The 18,734-nt window shown below is 37.6% G+C and overlaps 1 protein-coding gene across 5 annotated transcripts in view; it reads right to left on the minus strand.

The window, feature by feature from the left end:
* Positions 1-18,734, minus strand: part of STK39 (serine/threonine kinase 39) — a 79,179-nt gene that overhangs the window by 45,895 nt on the left and 14,550 nt on the right. For 3 of the 5 annotated variants that reach the window (XM_038143043.1, XM_038143044.1, XM_038143042.1), the window contains exons 2-10: positions 15,848-15,960; positions 10,791-10,899; positions 9,317-9,458; positions 8,884-8,939; positions 7,125-7,234; positions 6,931-7,032; positions 6,599-6,732; positions 3,337-3,385; positions 3,165-3,230 (exon numbers count right to left, since the gene is read on the minus strand). In XM_038143043.1, the coding sequence (XP_037998971.1) occupies positions 3,165-3,230; positions 3,337-3,385; positions 6,599-6,732; positions 6,931-7,032; positions 7,125-7,234; positions 8,884-8,939; positions 9,317-9,458; positions 10,791-10,899; positions 15,848-15,960 (881 nt within the window). The other 2 variants (XM_038143045.1, XM_038143046.1) reach the window with 2 other exon arrangements.

Below are 18,734 nucleotides of genomic sequence, written 5' to 3' on the forward strand. Positions count from 1 at the left end.
CACTTTGGAGAAGTGGCAGTCATGCAGAAGATTTTAAAAATAAAAAAAAAATAGCATTATAAAACTATCAAATTGGCCCAGGGCCTTTAGGCATACAGAGTACTTAGAGTTATAATTAACTTTTTAGTGTGACAAGATTTGAACACTGACTGTGGAATTCTAAAAGCAGTTTCAAATTTCAAATTGCTCTCTTCCAATACAGCAATCCTAATCACAAATGAAACAACTTAGAGTTCAGTTCAAAATTAAAACTACTTCAGTACATGTTAATAAATAGTACATTGAAACTCTTGTTGGGCTATTTTATGCCAGCAGTGCACACAGTCCTCATCCAAGCAGGACAGGGCAGGCTGCTCTACCATCACACCATCTAACCAGGCAGAGGCACAGGGTGCCAGGGCTCCTACATTTATATCGATGACAAAAGCATGGCTTCAGAGCATGTCCCTGCTTACCCAACCATACTGAGCACAGACCATTCCTCACAGCCTTTTCTCCAGCCCTTCTTGATAGCAGCAATGCTCTCACAGGTGAGCAGGCCCATTAGTGAAACCCAGAATTGCCAGTAAGAAGTTGCATGGTGTAACACTCATTCCTGTGGATCAGTACCAATATGTATCAAACCAGGTCCTGCACAGGAAGAGGCAGGACATGCTCCTCCTGGATAAGTGGTTCAGCATTATCCTTAATTACCAGGCTAGGGCAAGGAAGAAGGACATCATTTAAAATTCAGCAGAATTAAAAGCAAATTAAACAATGGAACAGGGGAAACGTGCACAAAAACATAGCTTACAATTCTAATGTTACACAGTGTTTTAAACACACAGTGAAGATGTTGCTCAATTATCAAACTGGGGTTTAAAGCAGGACACATCTTTACAGCGCCAAATGTTTTCCTCACATGTACAAGACCTGTGTATTTGCTTTCAGGATTTCAGAAACAGACCTGAACTCATATTTAGAAAAAAACAGATGCCAAGTATAAGCTAAAAAGGCAGAAGCAAAACATGGAAACACTATGTCAAGAGAGAAGAATTTAAAGTTAAAACTAAACTGAGGCTGGAGTTCTGGGCAACAAGGCAAAGCAATTATACATGTGGTAAATGGAAGAAAAATTAGATTACCGCAGGGCAGATCTGACATCTCCACTAGCAGTGGTGCTACAGATCATTAGTCACAGGCATTTTACAGCAAGTGCCACAGAAGATAATTTAAGCAGTGATGACACCAGCTCCTTCCCATCTATTGCCCTAGTGATATTAGTTTTTCAATTACAGGGGTTACTTCTTCCAAGAGCAACCTCTCAGACATTTTACATGTTAATATTTAAGCAACCAAACTCAACTTACACAAGCTTTTTAAACAAAACCCCAGAGTTTTATTATTAAAGTACATTTATATTTTATGGTGTCTTAAAACAGCAGCTACATGCACAGTTCTAACAAGTGAATTAAACTTTAAATCCCCAATGAATTTTAATATAGTGTCCTTTTAAAATATACATAATTTAGCATTTTCAGTAGCTAAAACACAAATATTTTCCTATTTATGATGTAATTAAAGACATATTAATTTGTATCCACCATTGTATAGCTTTGATTTCATAAGATGCACATCTCTTTCAAATGCGAAATAATTGCCAAAGAAGCAATTCAGAAAAATCATTTCTGGTGGTGTAGGGCAGGCTATCCTGCGTTCTCAAGTGCTATGTTATCTAAAGAAATATAAAGTATTACGTGCGTGCATGCATGTGCTGACAGGCAGTCTCTAAGCTGACCCGGGGATCCAGCGGGGAGGAGGCACGGCTCTGTCAGGAGCCTGGCTGCTACCAGCACGTGTCTGGATCCCTCCTGCGCTCCCGGGGTGCAAACCGAGAAGCAGAGGATGGGTTTTCTCCGGCTGGATCATGGTTTATGTGGGCATTGCTGCCACCGCACGGCCAAACCCTGAACATTCCTCCTCCCCCCTGGCAGGCGCGAACCTGCGCAGCACGACACCCCTGCCACAAACCCTCCCAGCAGCCCTTCCTATTCCAGCCTCTCAGAGCCCACCACCGAGTTCCCAAAGTTACTTCCATATGAAGAAGATTCGAAGGAACTTGATGCACTCAGATCTTGCTGACAGTCTCTTTCAAATGTGAGCCACCAGCTGTGAGAACATTTCAGTGTTGTAGAATTACACTAAACCAATACTCCCAAAGACAACAAAAATCATGCAACTGCGGGTCAGGGTAGCTGCAGCCCAACTGACATGCCAACAAAGGCCGAAACAGCTCCTTTTCTAAAATAATATCCCCCCAGCAAAGCCTGCCTTTAGAAGGCTAGACTCAGCACACTACTGTGTGTCACCTGCAGAGGCTCAGCAGTCTCCAAGCAGGCACCTTATACTGAAGAGACATGGTGAGTTAAGTCACAAGCGAAAGGGAAAGGGGAGTTCAATAATTTTTCACACACAACAAACAGGAGTCTACATTCATTCCTGTTTCTTAGCTCTTATGAACAGCAGTTTGCTTCATATTGAAAGATTTTACAATACTTACCTGTTAGTTACCAGGAGTCACTATTTTTTTTTATTCTGCTGCACATTACTTGGTAAGCTCATTTATACAAGAGCCAAAGACACCCCAGAAATACAAACACATGCCATAGCTGTGGGTTTAACTCTGTCACCTGTGGAATAAGGCTCCACTGGTCTGAAAAACTCAGCAGCACTCTTGCAGAGTTTTGGCCTGACTATTTTGGGAATAACATTTGAAATAATCTAAAGAACCAGGCCGTTTTCAATAAATACCATTTAAAGTATCTTCGCCCTTTCCCTAGGTGATCAATGAAGATATGAACTGTGCAGTTTATGAACCTATATGTTTGCAGGTCACCTTTTTTCCTCACAGCTACTTCACCTGCAGCTTTCTAAGAGGAAGTGAGGAAAAAATCATGTCAAGTATGACAAATATCATGTATCATTTTGACAAGGTCAGAAAGGAAGTAAAAATGCCTCAGGGCTTCCTAGAGAAAACAAGGCTGCAGAAAACATTCATTCAACACACACTATCTTTGAAGGACTACATTAAAAGTATGGCTCAGCTAGTCAACTAAAAATGTAAGGCAACTGAGTGTCTGCTTTATTTTCCACACCAGTCGAGAAAAATATGTGAATGCACTCACCTTTTTTGCTCTTTGTGCTATATTAGGTGTTCTAGTGAGAAGTTTTTCAATCAGGTATTCTCTATTCTGCAAAACCAACATTTGTTAAGTTAAAAATCAATACAAGGAAAGAAGACATTTCACATAGATTTTAAGGCAGAGCAAAATTTACTCATAGGGTTAAACATTTTACCTTGGCTTTCTGGAAAAATTTGCATTTTAAAAGTTCTGCTGCTGTGGGCCTGAAAGATCAATAATAAATTAGAACAGAAAACAAAGACCCCTCTCAGTGAATACAGTACAAGACGTTAGTTAAATGGTACGTCTCTAATACTTTTGAATTAGTACTGTATGAATGGGGAATGAATGATCATAGCTACTGAATTAATCCACACAAACTCACTTACCACACATGAAAAAATTAAGCCTCTCTATGGCAAAAATACCAAAAAAGAGAAAAATCAGTCTCTTAAGTTGCCATTTTTCCCCTTTTTTTGTTCAACACAAATGCATTTAACATTTTAAAAAAACAAATAAGACAAAAAAAAAAAACCACAAAAAGGCAGGTATTGCTTTCTTCCCCAAATTACTCTACCAATATAACTAAAACTTTGCTCCACAGCAATAAAAGCATAATTACATTTTCCATACAGCAGCATCAGCACCTCCTATTGGCATTCTTTTACCTCACTGATGTCAGCAGATACTCTCAAGAAACTATACTGACACTATTAACATGATGCATAAACCAAAAAGTCATCAGGATGATCTTCCAATCAAACAGACAAATACAAATCAAAACAACAGCTGTAAGGTAAAAACCGACACAGTTCATTTTTACTTGCAGTTCTGTTTGTTTCAGCATTTCCAAGAGATAACCACAATCTCACAGCTATCAAAGTGATTCCAACAGCAGGTTTTGTCTCCCTAGCTTCAGGGATCCAAAAAGCCACTTATCTAGCCAAAGCCAGAGCCTGGTACTGAATCAGACTCTGAAGAGAAAGTGAAGCATCTCTTGGGATGAGATAAAATCCTCCATCATTTCCATTAGGAGCACATACCACCATCCAGGACTAATTTTGACACAGATAAATTTAGGGAAGTCAAAATCTTCAAGACTCATAATTTCTAAATAAACAGAAGAAACATCTGCTCTAGTTTTCCATTTTAATTCCAGCAAGAGATTGAATACAGAACAAACTAGGTAAAACAGTGAGAAAGCTTCCATTTGGAAAATCTCAATCTCAAAAAAACCCTAAAAATCTGACCTAGTTTATTTCTTTGAGGACAGATCTGTAAAGTAAGTGAGCAAAAGAGTAGTAGTAAATAAACTGTATGTATATATCAGTTCATACTTGCAAGGAATAATGAAACAACTTGACATTAACAAAAAAGTCAATTTAGACAGACAGTAAGTTCCACAGAGCACAGTTTTCTTCACCTCCAAAGCACCAAGGTCTACAATAAAGGAGTTCCAATCAGTGGTCCTGTGGAGACCATCAGACTTGGTAGTAATTCATACATGTATCATGGATGAGCAAAAAGGAAGGGAAAACTATTTAAAAGAAAAACCAGCTTCTGTGCCAAAGTTTTACAGTTCTCAAAGTACAGTACCATCACATCTAATAAAAGGGCTATGCACACTTAACAGCTACATTTTAGTAAAGTTTTATCCAAACTAGTCTTCTCCATTCTTCTACCATTAACTATGCCAGATGCTTCTGAACTGGTCTGGACATGTTTTCTGGCCCTGTTTTTCCACACAAGCTGCAGCAATGAATTGCAGCTGTGGACTGTGAGTAGCATCCTTTGCACTGGGGAGAGAGAAACACCCAAAAGGAAAACATCATAGTCTGAAACAGCAGCAGTGCAACGCTAGTCCCAGAATTTGCTACAACGACAAATCTCCCACAACTGACATAACGGCTGCTAGAGGTATCTCCATGAAAAATTACATCCTGGATTCTAAGAAATATGATGACTCTCCAGTATAAAAACAACTGCTTTAAACCTGTTTCTATCTGAACATCTATTTGCTGGTCTAATTCTTCCATTCAAGGCAATCCCAAATATGAAGGCATTGCATGTGTTTTAATAAATGTATAAATTTAAACAAGCACCTTAAACACCAATGCCTTTACTACACATCAGTAACTCAATATTATGTATTCAAGGAGACAAGGAAAACTCATTTTATTTACTTCTCATTAGTTTATACCACTTTAAGCTTGCCCTGAAAATTGCTAGATACAGGAAACTAAAAGAAACTTGATTATCAAGAGCTTGGTTATCCATTATTATTATTATTATTCCTATCTGTAAGCAGCCAAACTGCAGCACTAAGCTTAAAGCATCAGGACTTGCTACTAAGACCAACAAGGGTAAGGGGTTTAAGAATCTGAAAGCAGTACATAAATGATCATTGAATGAAAAAAAAAAAAATTCAAGTATTTCAGGAATAAAGACGTGGCCATAATCTTTGTTAATTATACTTGTCCTCTAGTATTCCTGCTGTCACCTGTTCAATGTGACTCCCTACAATCATACCCTGAACTTAGGCTAACATTACATCAGGAAGTACACACCATAAATGGCACATACAATCAGAATTGTTCTCTCAGAACAATCTTTCCCCAAAAATAGTAGCTATGAAACTCCAGAAAACAGTGTATACTTAACACCTTAGGAAATAATGCTAATTAGAATGTGCTTCCTACAATTCTTCAGCAAAATAAAAGCCTGCAAAAATGAGTCTGCATAAAAATTAATAAATAAACTTAACTTTCAGGGCACTTGGGATCCCAACAATAGTTTTGAAATAAATATTTAATACTTTCATCACTTTAGCTATTTAAAAAAAAAAACAGCAAGAAAGAACAAACAGCAAAGACACTATGACATGCAGTTCCCTACATAAACATGAGGAAAATTCAACAAACTTGGAGCCCCTAAATTTACAGTAAAAAAAAAAATACATCTCAGTAAGTAATTTTCTCTGGAAATATCCCAGTTAAAAGCAACACTAAGTTTGTGTCACAAAATGAGAAAAATCAACATAAAATTATTCATTTTTAATTTCTTTTAAAGGCCAAGAGAGTGATATATTTGGTTACTAACTGTTCTGCTGCTCACTCTGAACAGTCTTGTTAGATTTGTGCACAGTATCAAGATTTATATCTTACATCAGATGAGAAATTAGGATGTAGAGCAAGGACTTTTATTTGATCCGCATTTAATTCAATACTGTGTTTAAGTATAAATACATTAAGGTTAACAATCAGAAGAAGTAAACTTAAGAAACATTAAAAAGGCACTTTCTTCTCCCCAGATGGAGGTGACTGAAGGCTCCTATTTACAAAATTCAAACCTTATACTTAAAGATCGTATCACTGTAACTTAAAGTAGTCTATATATTTTCAAAACTAATTCTATTTTACATGGTAATAGTGACCTACCTTTTGGAAGGATCTTTTTGAAGGCATAATGAGATTAGTTTTCTAAAGGATTTGCCATACTTTTTCATCATCTCCTTGTCCTCTACACCTGTCTCTAAAGTGGGAGGGTCATTTTGAAGAGTTAGCATTAACACCTAAAATAAACCCAAAAATGAGGGGTCATAAGCAAAACCAATTTGAAATGTAGAAATTAAAGGAAAAAATACTCAAATACTCCACAGAACACCTCTATTTAGATACCCTGAGCTGCTGTTGAAAATGAAGTAGTACTAACTATCTAGCAGCATTAATAATACAGCCAACAGCATTAACAATTACAAAGTGATTGTTACTTTCATAGGAGGGTATTTGTGATAAGGTGCTGCTCCAGTCGCTAACTCAATGGCTGTTATCCCAAAACTCCACATATCGGCCTTGAAGTCATAACCTCGCACCTGAAACAGAACGGAAAACCAAGGTGGTAATGTCTCAAGTTCCAAAATTAAAAGACAAAATGTTTTCAATTTTTGATTAGTATTATAAATACCTGCTCCATTACTTCAGGGGCCATCCAACAGGGAGTACCAACAAATGTTTTCCTTACTTTGTTACGAGTAACATCGCCTCCAGTTGCTAAAAATGCACTAACACCAAAATCTGGGAAAGAGAAGTTTAAATCTGTGAAATTGCCAATAACAAAGCAAAAGTTTTACATTTTAGAAATAAAGTCAGTTCCTGAAGGAATGCTTATAGAAACTCTCCATTGCAAAGCTGACCTTTGGTTCACAACATGCTGTTCATGAAATGCTATGGAATAGAAGATATAGTTTTATCAGGGAAATCCACACTAAAACATCCTCAAGTTTAACCTCCCAGTATGTATCTTCCTGGATAATGTTGCAAAGGACTCCAATACATCTGTCACCTTGGGTTTTCAAATATTCACTTTGTGCCAAGGTTTGCAACTGCTATTGTCCAAAGACAAGGATCTTGTTCTTCATAGCAACTAAATATGAATGCGATTTGAACAAGAGAGAATACTATATTTAATTTCAATTCTTATGGGAATTTGACAAACCAAAGGCAATCAGAAAAGCCATCACTAATATGTACTTCATAGTACACCAGGACATTAATAGCTTTTTCCAAATTCTGAAATAGAAGAAGAAAAAAACCCAGAAGGCTCAGTGTTCTGTTAATCTGTTACTACATCAATGACAGCTGTATGGGAGAGGTAGGCGTGTAAGTGGAAGAAAGAGCAGGTTCCCAATGTAGAAATGCATGTAGAAATACTGTCAATTTTGAATGGAGCTATATGAGGAGTATTTTCAACTGTACCATTTACAATCCAGTTATACTGAAAGAGTATTTCACTATAGACTTCAATTTATTCCCTATTGCTTTCCTGTTGTTACCTGATTTTAAGGTTGAAAAGAAAACACCTCCAGTAATTACAGAAAAATGTAGTTTTACCATTATTTGACTATGGCATATTAAAGCCCTTAAAATACACGTTTACATGGTACTTTGAAACATCATTTAGCTAAAAATGACAACTTCTGTCTATAGCTATTTTTATTACTGAGGGCTCTCAGTGCTCGGTCACCCACTCTAGACTGTGGAAGGCCGGGCAGTGTGCTGAGGGAAGGGGCAGGTGTCACCACCTGCTCCCACTGTTTTCCAGATAATCTGATACCAGCCTGAGAGATGGGATATGAGCCTTGCTCTTACAAGACCAAATATTTCAATTCTTACAGACTACAGCTCAAGAAGCACATAAATGCATTCAGAGGACATTTAAGATGCTAAACTCTATCCAACAGATACCACTGCCAGACAAAAGGCAGATATGCCAAAAATAATTCTCAGTGATATATATCTTTTGCATCTCAGTGACTAGTAAACTTATAGTCAAAGTCCTTATGAAGGACAGTACACACAGATTGTTGGATCCCCAAGAACTATTATAATTATTTGCAGAAAAAAATGAAATTAACATAAATATCAGCTTCTACCATTTGCAAGCTGTTTAAGATGCATGGGTGAATAAAATGGAAACATTAAAAGGACATTAGAAAACTTATTATATATTTGATGGGACACAGATAAATATTGGCTAATTTCTGAGTCAAGTATCATTAATCAAGAATCCTGAAATCTGAAACTGGGTAACTTGTGGCTACAACACCCCAAAAGGAATAGTTAAAAGCCAACAGAAACACTTTCCCTCTTGATACCAGTTGCCCCTGATCCCACTGCAATTACCTTTTGCTTTTATTTATTCATTACTCTACCACCACCATTACCTGCTATTTGTACAGAGCCATCCTCACCCAGTAGAATGTTGCCAGCCTTCAAATCTCTAGAATGTACAAACAGCGGTTAGCATGAAAGCACATACTGCACATTTTATGCAAAAATAAATATTGCACACTGAACAGTTTCACAAGATGACATTTTCAAATATAAATCAGAAAAAGGAAGGTGATGTGTAAAATGTAACTGAATAACATTAAAACAGAGTGGAGAACTCAAACTCTAACAAGTTTTCACATATAAAAAGACCAGAATTCAGCTCAAGCATAAAGGAGCAAAATTCAGGGATAGATTTTAAGAAGGTAGATGTTTAGGTTCAAAGTCAGGTTAATCACCATTTATAAATATAGTCTCACAAACTGAAAGCTTTCAAAAAGCTACAGTCAATTTTGAAACTGTTTTTCACTATGTATATGCTCCTACCTGTGAATTTGCCCATTCCTGTGTAGATAATCTAAGCCCTCCAAAACTTCTTTAAGAATCGTTGCTATAATGGGTTCTTCAAGCACACCATTTTTGTGCTCTCCTCTGTTGACAATATACTTTATTATATCAAGCATTGAACCTGTATTACAGATCCAGGAGAGGAAAAAAGCATACACAAAGCATTATCATATCAGATTCCTTAGAAAGCTGTATTTCTTCACTCTTTCTATGCTACTGCAATTTAAATCTTTGCATGTACGTGTACATGCTTCATGTAACTAGCTCTTAGAATAAAGCACACCTGTTCAAACAAGATACAGAGCACATATTTTTTTGTCAAAAGTACCGTAACACTTAGTGATCCATTAGAAAGATCTGCTGACACTTGCAAAGCAACCACTAATTAAGAATTCAGGAGTACCCCATATTTAAACAGATATGTACTGCAAAGGTCTTCATTTATTATCCAGTTCAGATCAATGTTCATGTATTCACAATGTAAACTCACAGCTGCAAGACTGGAAGGAGACAAATGCAAACAAATGATAACATTCCCAGTGACACACAGTTTGACATTGAACCTCAGTTGTTATACACTTCAAGGCTTTTAATGGAAACATTTTGATTTTATCCAAGCACTATTTGACAGCTCACAGTAAATTCCTGTCATGAATGACTTGTTTCTCTCATGGCCTATGCTTGCTTTTGCTTGAACTGACCAATTCAACCAAATGCAACAAAACAAGCATGAGCATTTGGTTGAATTGAGCATTCCCCTTCTTGTTTTCCAGCATCATGGTGAAGCAGCCTGCTGCCATCAAGACTAATCTTGAACAAGATGTAACAACCAGGACCATCACATCTTATTCTGGGGCCTCTCTTTTCTAAACTACATGTACATAAGTTCAGCATCCTTTTTCCTCTTCCAGAACTAAATAAGAATTTTATACCAGTAACTATTATCATAAAAAAATGCAATGAGTGTTTGGTTAGCTTAAGCAATAAAAAGGATGCAATATGTGTAATACTTGGCCTAGGATGGATCTTGCTTGAATAAGGAATGAATAATACTCATTATGAAATCAGGTATATATGCATTTTATAAAAATACAGAGGATTCTAGAGAAACTCCATAAAAGATCACACTGACAGAATTTAACTAATTCAAATCAATTTTCCCTACACAGCCTTAATAAAGAACTTTGATAAATTGGTTCAGAATGGAAATTAAATTCTGTTTATATAACTACTGTATTTCAGTAATTCTTAGCCTGCCCTATGAATATAGATACACAAACTTTGTAAGCTTGCACATTCCTCCTTAACATGTCTGCATCTCAAGGTTCACTCTATGTAGTTCTACCCCTTTCTCATTAGTTAGTTTAGCTCAATGAACTCACAGGTGGTACATTAGGAAAAAAAAAAATCCTACAATTGACTGGCAGCTAAACAAGTAAAACCAGTAACTTACCCCCACTTAATAGCTTCATAACCAGCCACAGTTCATCCTTCACCACAAAAGATGTGTAATAGGTCACCACATTAGGGTGATTGCACTGACTCATTGCTTGAATTTCTTTCTGTAAGAAATACAAAGCCCAAAACAACAGAGCCAGCTATCAGTTTTGCTAATATAAAGTTTAATTTCCAAAGTGAAATACTATAGCAGAACTAAAGTATGTACAGAGTATGCATCAAGGCATTAAAACATCTCAATTTACCTAAAGATATGCATGCAAGAAAAAACATTACTGCTAAGAACATGAGGGAAGTCTGGCCATGAGATACAGGCATAGCTACATCACTTTTCTCCTGAGAACAGCAAATAAATTACTGTTAAAGTCTTAAATTCACAGTAAGCAATGAAGAATGAGTAGTCTCCAAGAGCTGAAGGTGTGGGTACAGTCTGGACAACAAAATGCAAGGAAAGGCCAAAATCTACAGCATTTTCTGTTCAAAGGGATACGAAGAGTAGAATGCGAACAGGTAGGAAAGGAGGAAGGAAGCCATCGAGCAAAGGACACAGCACCACTGGCTCAGCTACTGTGGGACAGACAGGTAGACACCAGAGCCACACAATTAAACAGAAATAGAGAAAAAGCCATATTACAGGCCAAAAGTCATAGGAAACAATTGACTAGAGGAACACAGTGTCACTAACAGATGCACAACGTGGCACTACCAAGTAACAGCATCTATGACACGCCACAGCTGTACACATTAAGAATGACTGTCTTGTATCTGTAATTCAAGCAGAATTCTGTTTCTATTCACTCTTTCACATAATTGTTCTGTAACACCTTTCCGGCCTCTCATTCTTCTGCCAATCCTTCACATAGGAGCACGAGGCCTCTTCTGTACCACAGGGTTTGGCCTCACACAATTTAAGCTGCCCCAGCCCTACTCCTCCCTCTCCACCTCCAGCCACAGAGTCCTGATCCACCCCTGGTGCTAGAGGACATGCTCCTGGAGGGTGAGCCAGTCTGGAAGTCAATCCAGCTAAAAAACTCTTCCTCCTCTCTCCCTGATAAGCAACTGTTTAAGGTGAACTATTTCTCTCTAACTCAACAGCACTTGTGCAAGTTACGCACTATGCAGGTCCCACTTAGGTTAAAATTAAACCTGCCACAAATACCAGTTTCAACTTTAAACTTCATTTTAGCAATTATTTGAAAGAGGTTTTTTGTTATTTGCAATGCACTCAAAATCACAGCTGGTTTCTAATAAAAAGTTAATTATATGTATTAATTACATCCCATTACATGGGATTTAATCTCATGGTTCTTGTAGGTGACCATTAAAGTCAGGCTGTAGTTTGACACACATTTCAGCTTGTTCTGTTGTCCAAAGTCCTCCTCCTTAGGCAATTTCTGAACCCTGAAGCACAGAAGGAAGAATGCCTGGATAATGAATCAATGAGCCTGAATAATAAGAGCAATTTGCAAGATAGCTCCCTGTTGTCCCCTAGAAGACAGTAGGAGAAAGAAAGACAGACATGTAGAGTACATTTCCCTCTCCCAGAACACACGTCATCTTAAACACAAGTCAAATTACTGCTTCATGTTCTTAATTCAGCTACCCATTCCAAACCTTAACTGTAACTCACCCAGTCCTGGTTACTTTTTAATTTCTTACACAGTTTTATTATTTTCCTATGCTGGTAATATAACAGTGACTCAAAAAGTCTTGCTGACTTTTTGAGTCACTGTTATATTACCAGCATAGGAAAAATGCATATAATCTATTTTTCTCAGACATTAATAATGCAGAAATGTAACTAATTGACTGAGATAAGCTTCACTATCTTTAACTGAAAAGTGCTTTGAATATTTTACCTCCCTGCATCAACTCATGGGCAACAACTGAGCTACCACAGTAACCATTGCCAAAGGCACCTTGCGTCTCAGCTTTCATGACTTTGTTTTCAAAGAGTCTTTGCAAAACAAAAATAAACAGAAAGCACCTCATGAGAGATAAGGGATTAAGTTTTAGTCAAGAAAGAATTAATTCATTTCAGACTTGCAGCTCTAGAAAACTCGCATCACAAACAAAACAGTAAGCAGCCAAAGATTTCATCTGTTTGGCTGTGGCCCACAATATGCACAGGTGAGAAAGAAAAGCATTCACTTAAGATACACTGCCAGGGAAGGATCTTGCAGCAGAACATTCAGGAGAAAACGCTGGAGCTTTCTTCACATGTATGTCACCTCAGACATTCAACAGCAGCAAAGAAGTAACAGCAATTTAAGTCTCTCCCTCATCCCTCTCTTCTCCCTGCCTTGCACTAGCACAGGCATTTATGCGCTCCACTAGGCAGTATGCCCAGGTTAAAAGCTAACCTCTTTCAGCCAGGTTACTCCTGATCCAGTTTCACTGAGCAGCTGCATAAAAATGTCTTTCAGCCTAAGGGCAGGTGGGTGACACAGTTAATAAGCAACTGCGAGACAGCTCCTTTCTGTGCTGCGCTGCGGCACCAGGCCGGGCCCTGAGCAGGCCGGTGCCGCCGCCCCGCGGGCCCGGCTGCCGGGGCCTCCCCACAGCCGGGGGCTCCCGCACGCGTCCTGCCTCCGAGGGCAGTCACCGCAGAAACGCCAACAGCCTAGAAAATCCCTTCAATCGAACAATTCTACAGAACATTCCGGAGTTTGTGGACTTGAGGGTTTGATTGTTCTAAAAAACCGGAGGTAAAAGAACGGGGAGGATACCCAGTCAGGACAGTACTTTTTCCTTGGCCTAGAGGGTAAAGTTACACTTAGGTTACAATAGTGAGAACACAGGACACTGCAGGAAACAGAGTATCGAATTTCAGGAGTTTGGCAGTTTGTGTAACCTCAGTAATATTTAAACTCCCTCCCACGCTGCCTTTCTATTTTAATTGACACTGGCCCAAATCCTAAGTCTGCTTGCATGGGTTGATGCATTTCCACTTCTCTGAAGGCCACACGGCCGAGAATTTGTGAAGGGCGCCTGTGCACAGCATTCATAAGCACTCTGCACCATCATTTTAAAAAACAGCATGTTCAGAGAACAGACAGTTTTAGAACATTCCTGTGCCAACAAAAACTGTTTCATCAGAAAAATAAGTGATTAAAAACTAATTAAACTCAAAATTTGTAGACTCAAATTCTGCCAAAAACACAAGAACATTTTAAGTACTATCAACTGAAATGAAAATTTTAGCACAGTTATAACAAGAGTTTTGAAGGTCAATTATGCCTTTTTCCAGAAAAAGCCTCTATTTTTCAAACAAAATTTTAAATTTTCTCTAATAGAACTGAGTCATAAGTATACCGAACCTCTCAGGAAAAAAGTTAATTATGTATGTGTACGTATGCACATAGGTGTACACACTTTATAGCTCTCCTAACCAGGAACCAGGAAAATCCCAATTCATGTTCAGATCAAAACAGATCAACGAATTAAAGAAACAAAAAATCTGAGCACAGAAAAGCAGAAATTGACTTATGTTATAAAATAAAAAAGATGGTATGGACAGTTGTCTTTGTACCAAAAGAAAGCAATTATAGGACCAAAAATTCAAGACCTACTGCCTCATTTGACAGACAGTGGAGACATGTCAACAGTAAAGACACTCAAGCATTTGGCAAGGTAACTTTTTACAAGCTTGTAACTAACTGCAATCATTTCTCCAGACCATATGAATTTCTTTTGCAGATTTCTGGCAGTTTTGTCTGGTTTTGCTTGTTTGCTTGAAACATTTTAATTCTTAATTCCCAGTATTAGTTCAAATTGTAACAAAAAATTTCCAAATCTGACCAATTTATATTACAATTATAAGTATTTATCTTTTTATAGAAATGTTCTTTGGGGACCGTAGCTGTTAATAGATCATGCACAGCATCTCACCTTGGGCTTAAAGACAGTTCAGTATTATCTTTTGAGTTTTCAGTTGACAGAATTCTCACTACCTCAGAAGTAACTTCCACTACCACAATCCTCGTAAAAAGCACAACAATGTCGCATACAAGCGGTCACATAAACTGAAGGCAAATGCCATCAATCACCAGGGGAAGAGCATTTTGGGTCCTCCACTGTAAAAAAGCCATTTTATCTGAAGAAACTGGACGGACCATACCCTCTGTATCAAATTCAAGATATCTTTTGCACTGGCAATTCCCTGCTGAGGAGATCATTTCCTTCAGAGGCAGGAATTTCTGCATTAGAAAAAGCCCACAGTCTCTAGGCTGTAGTATAACCTGTGGAACAGAAGAGAGTGTTCTCACTTTTAGAATGGTTTTGTGTCCTTCAAATCTTATTACGCTGCCTATACATAAACACACATTAGTCTAACAAGCGCCTATCTAGGAGCATTAGAAAGCAATGGGTTTTGTGTTTCAGTAGTTCTTTGTGAATTTTCTGGATTGCCATAACCAGTGCAGAGGAAAAACTCTTGCAGTTCCTTTACAAATGGCTTCTTACAGGTCCCTTTCTTCTCTGATCAGTGGCCCAAACAAATAACATTCTTCAAACATTCTTGTTATGGATTATCTGATAAATGTGTGTTCCTAGCTTTAACAAGAGTTTCCTTGTGTAGATGACAGTGTAGCCATTCCTCCTTTTCTCCTTAAAAGTTATCCTTAAGAAATGATCCAACATGTTTTGGTGCTTTAGACACTTTAAGGAGACCGACTAATTTTTTTCTTCATATTTTAAATCAGTGTTTAACCAAAGGAAAATGTATCTTTCCTCAGTATTAAAAAAGACAGACCACCAGACAGTAATAGCTTAAAAACTGAGCTTCCAGAAAATAAGAGTTTAGGGTCTTCCCACAGTTATCCCAAGTTGATTATCCCAAGGTTAAAAGTTTGCATATGTCATTTTAGCAACAGGAAAAAATATGCATTAAAAATTATACCTTTAGGGAATGGTATAAGTCTTTCATATTATTTTCAAATCCTTCTCTCATATCCTGCATAAAATTCTACCCTCACTCTTGGACCAAGCAAAAAACAAAGTCAAAACAGAAGGTAAGTCTCCATGTAACATACTGCCCCTTTATTTACTTACAAGTAATTCATCCATACTAGTTTGGCATTTTTCTAAGTTGATCCTCTTTATTGCTACACGTTCTTGCCTAGGTTTGCAGAGTGCTGCCTGGACAACCGCTGTAGCACCGCTACCTGAAAAAGGGCAGAAAAGGAACAATCTGAGAGATTAACAGAGTTTAACAGACGAGTTAAACCAGTGACCAGCATGAGAAGCCCATACTGACAAAGAACTTCAAAGCTGCTGTTTATCGTTTTTCAGTGTTTTCTCCACACGCATACCTTTCCACTAGCAAGACACCTTTCGCACACCTCAGATGGAAAAGAAAAGCTTGAAAGTTTCTTTTCCATACACCACAAAAAATTCCAAAGCAAATGATTTCAAATGATGTGCTCATTTATCGAGACGTAACCACCACCTCAATGCATTTCATAGGTCATTACACTTCTGTCTTTGGATACATCTGTTTTAATCAAGAACATGACCTGCAGAGTTGATACATGGAGGGGTGACTACTGTGCTTTATCAATTGTTATTTTGTTCTGTTCCTTCAGGTCAGTCCCTGTTTAACCAGGTTTTTTGTTCCCCTATCCAATGAACAGAAAAGAAGTCAGTAAACTGTACATGCCAAATCTTCTACACTTCCACCAGTGTTTGTTCTCATTCATCACTACTGGAGTAACACCCTACAAGGAGCATACTGATCCTTGTGAAGAGCACAGGAGGCACAAGTACCACACCAACAGTGAGAAGATGCAGGTCACTGAATGGCCCAGCAGAGAAAGTCACTCATGTTTACCTGGCATGCAAATCACATATGGTCACTCAACTATGCTGATAACAAAAACTTGGGGAATTGAACAAATGTGGGGGAAAGAAATAAAATAATTTTCTCTAGAATGCTTTATTTGTGAACCACAGGAGTAAAAGGCATTGTTGCTTCTTTTATCAGGCACCCACTGGCATTGACCCAGGCAGTATTGCCTCACTAAATTAATGAGATGATTGCAAGTAATATTCAGAAGGAGTTTTGCTCAAGTTGCACATCTTGCTGCCACATCAAATATAACAATGTGTGCTTCCTCAAATAATTACATTGTGCTCATCCATGCAGAAGTCTAAAAGCTCCCAACAAGCTTCTACCCGTAATTCTAAATATTTCAATATAAATTATGGATTTCTGGCAAGTCATTTGAGCAACATGTTATATTGGCCTGCTTATAAACTATGTTGTATTTATTTGGCATGTCCTAGATGAATACAAATTGTGAACAAAAAGCCTTTTGTTGTCAAGCTCTACAAACGTGGATTCAGTTACCAGCCGACTTAAGAACAATTGAGAGCTTTTCCCTCTGCACATCTGAAAACAGCACCAACAATACCTCATGACTGAAAGTTATTGTACATGTTTTAATTGCTATTTGCTTAGCTATTTTCATGTATTTTTGGTTCACATGATGTTTTCAGTCAAATCACAAAGCTTTTTAACTGCATATGAATTTTGTGTCAAAATTCTGAGCTCATTTAAAAAAAAAAAAAGTCTCTTTAAAAAAAACTCTCAACAGGACTAACTAGTCATGTTTCTGCAGGATGTGGTCACAGACAAATATTGACATGTCCTGTTCTGTCTGCTTACAGAACAAAGCCTTTAAAAATTCCAATAATGTAGGTAATAAAAATTGAGAGATTTTAAAAATTAAATAAGACAACCCAAGGAAGAAACCACCAAGTCAGCACAGTTCAGCTAAAGTAAGACTCATATACATCACTTTAATGAATTCATCATTCAGTAGACATCAAGACACAAATCCTCTCATTAATTTGACTACATAAACGTACATTGAAACAGGAGAAAGAGTATTTTTAGCTATTAAGTATACAGGAAAAAAAGACCAAGATTTTCCTTATGTATCTTTCTCATCTATGCCAGTAGTTTTATCTACCTGTAGAAAACAACCAAGATCTTTGCTTTTAAAATAGATTTGTATGCAAAAGCCTCAAAAAAGACAAACAGAATAAGCACACAGAGAATTTATTCACCCGATGCCATCATAAAATCTTGACTACTTCCTCAAGTCAAATGACAGCAAGTAACACTTCAAAATATTTTGGGAAAATTAAACTACAAAAAAAATGTATACTTTTCTGTGTTGTCTTCTCAGACGAAGGTTACTTGCAATGGGATGTTCTTCACCACATTACTAAGATGTGCTATGACTATGCAGAAAGCTTTTTAGGTTTAGAGTAAAGCCAATATACCTAGTTTCTTCTTTCTCCAGCTTTTTAATTCTCTACACAATACACTAGTTTGAGAGTAAAGTCAAGTTGTGCAGTCTTCTCAGTTCAACCTATGTACATTTAAAACCTGCTTGAAAAAGCAGTTGCACATACTGAAGCAGGAGCCAGACACTGAGCAGCTATATGCCTCCTTCCTCTTGAAGATATTCTCTCCTTCTCTGGCTCACAAAGTGAACAACCAGAGATAGAGATAAGGAAAACCTGCAGCTTTCACATCTGGTCAAAAGACTCCTTTTGTCTCATCTACTAAACAAGAAGTGTGAAGTGTTCCACAGGAGCAGCTCTTAGAGACCAGACTACCTAAATAAGCATTTCAGTTGAGAGGTAACAGAATACAGAAGTAATGAACTATCATATAGGGAAACTAAATTGTCCCAAGCAACCATTTAGCATAACAAATTAGGATCACAGAAAATGATTGCATAGAATAGATTACAGTCAACCATTCCTTGACAGAAGGTAGGGCTTCTCCAGATACATTGAGCCTTGCAAGTCTTCCAAAACCCTCAAAGCAGAGAATACTAACTACAACATAACCAAAACATAGACTGGTTGAACACCCAGACTCGGTTTAGGAAACTGATACAGTATAATGAAAGCTCAGGTTGCA

This window comes from Motacilla alba, chromosome 7 (genome assembly GCF_015832195.1).
Source record: "Motacilla alba alba isolate MOTALB_02 chromosome 7, Motacilla_alba_V1.0_pri, whole genome shotgun sequence".
Classification (NCBI taxonomy): Eukaryota; Metazoa; Chordata; class Aves; order Passeriformes; family Motacillidae; genus Motacilla; species Motacilla alba.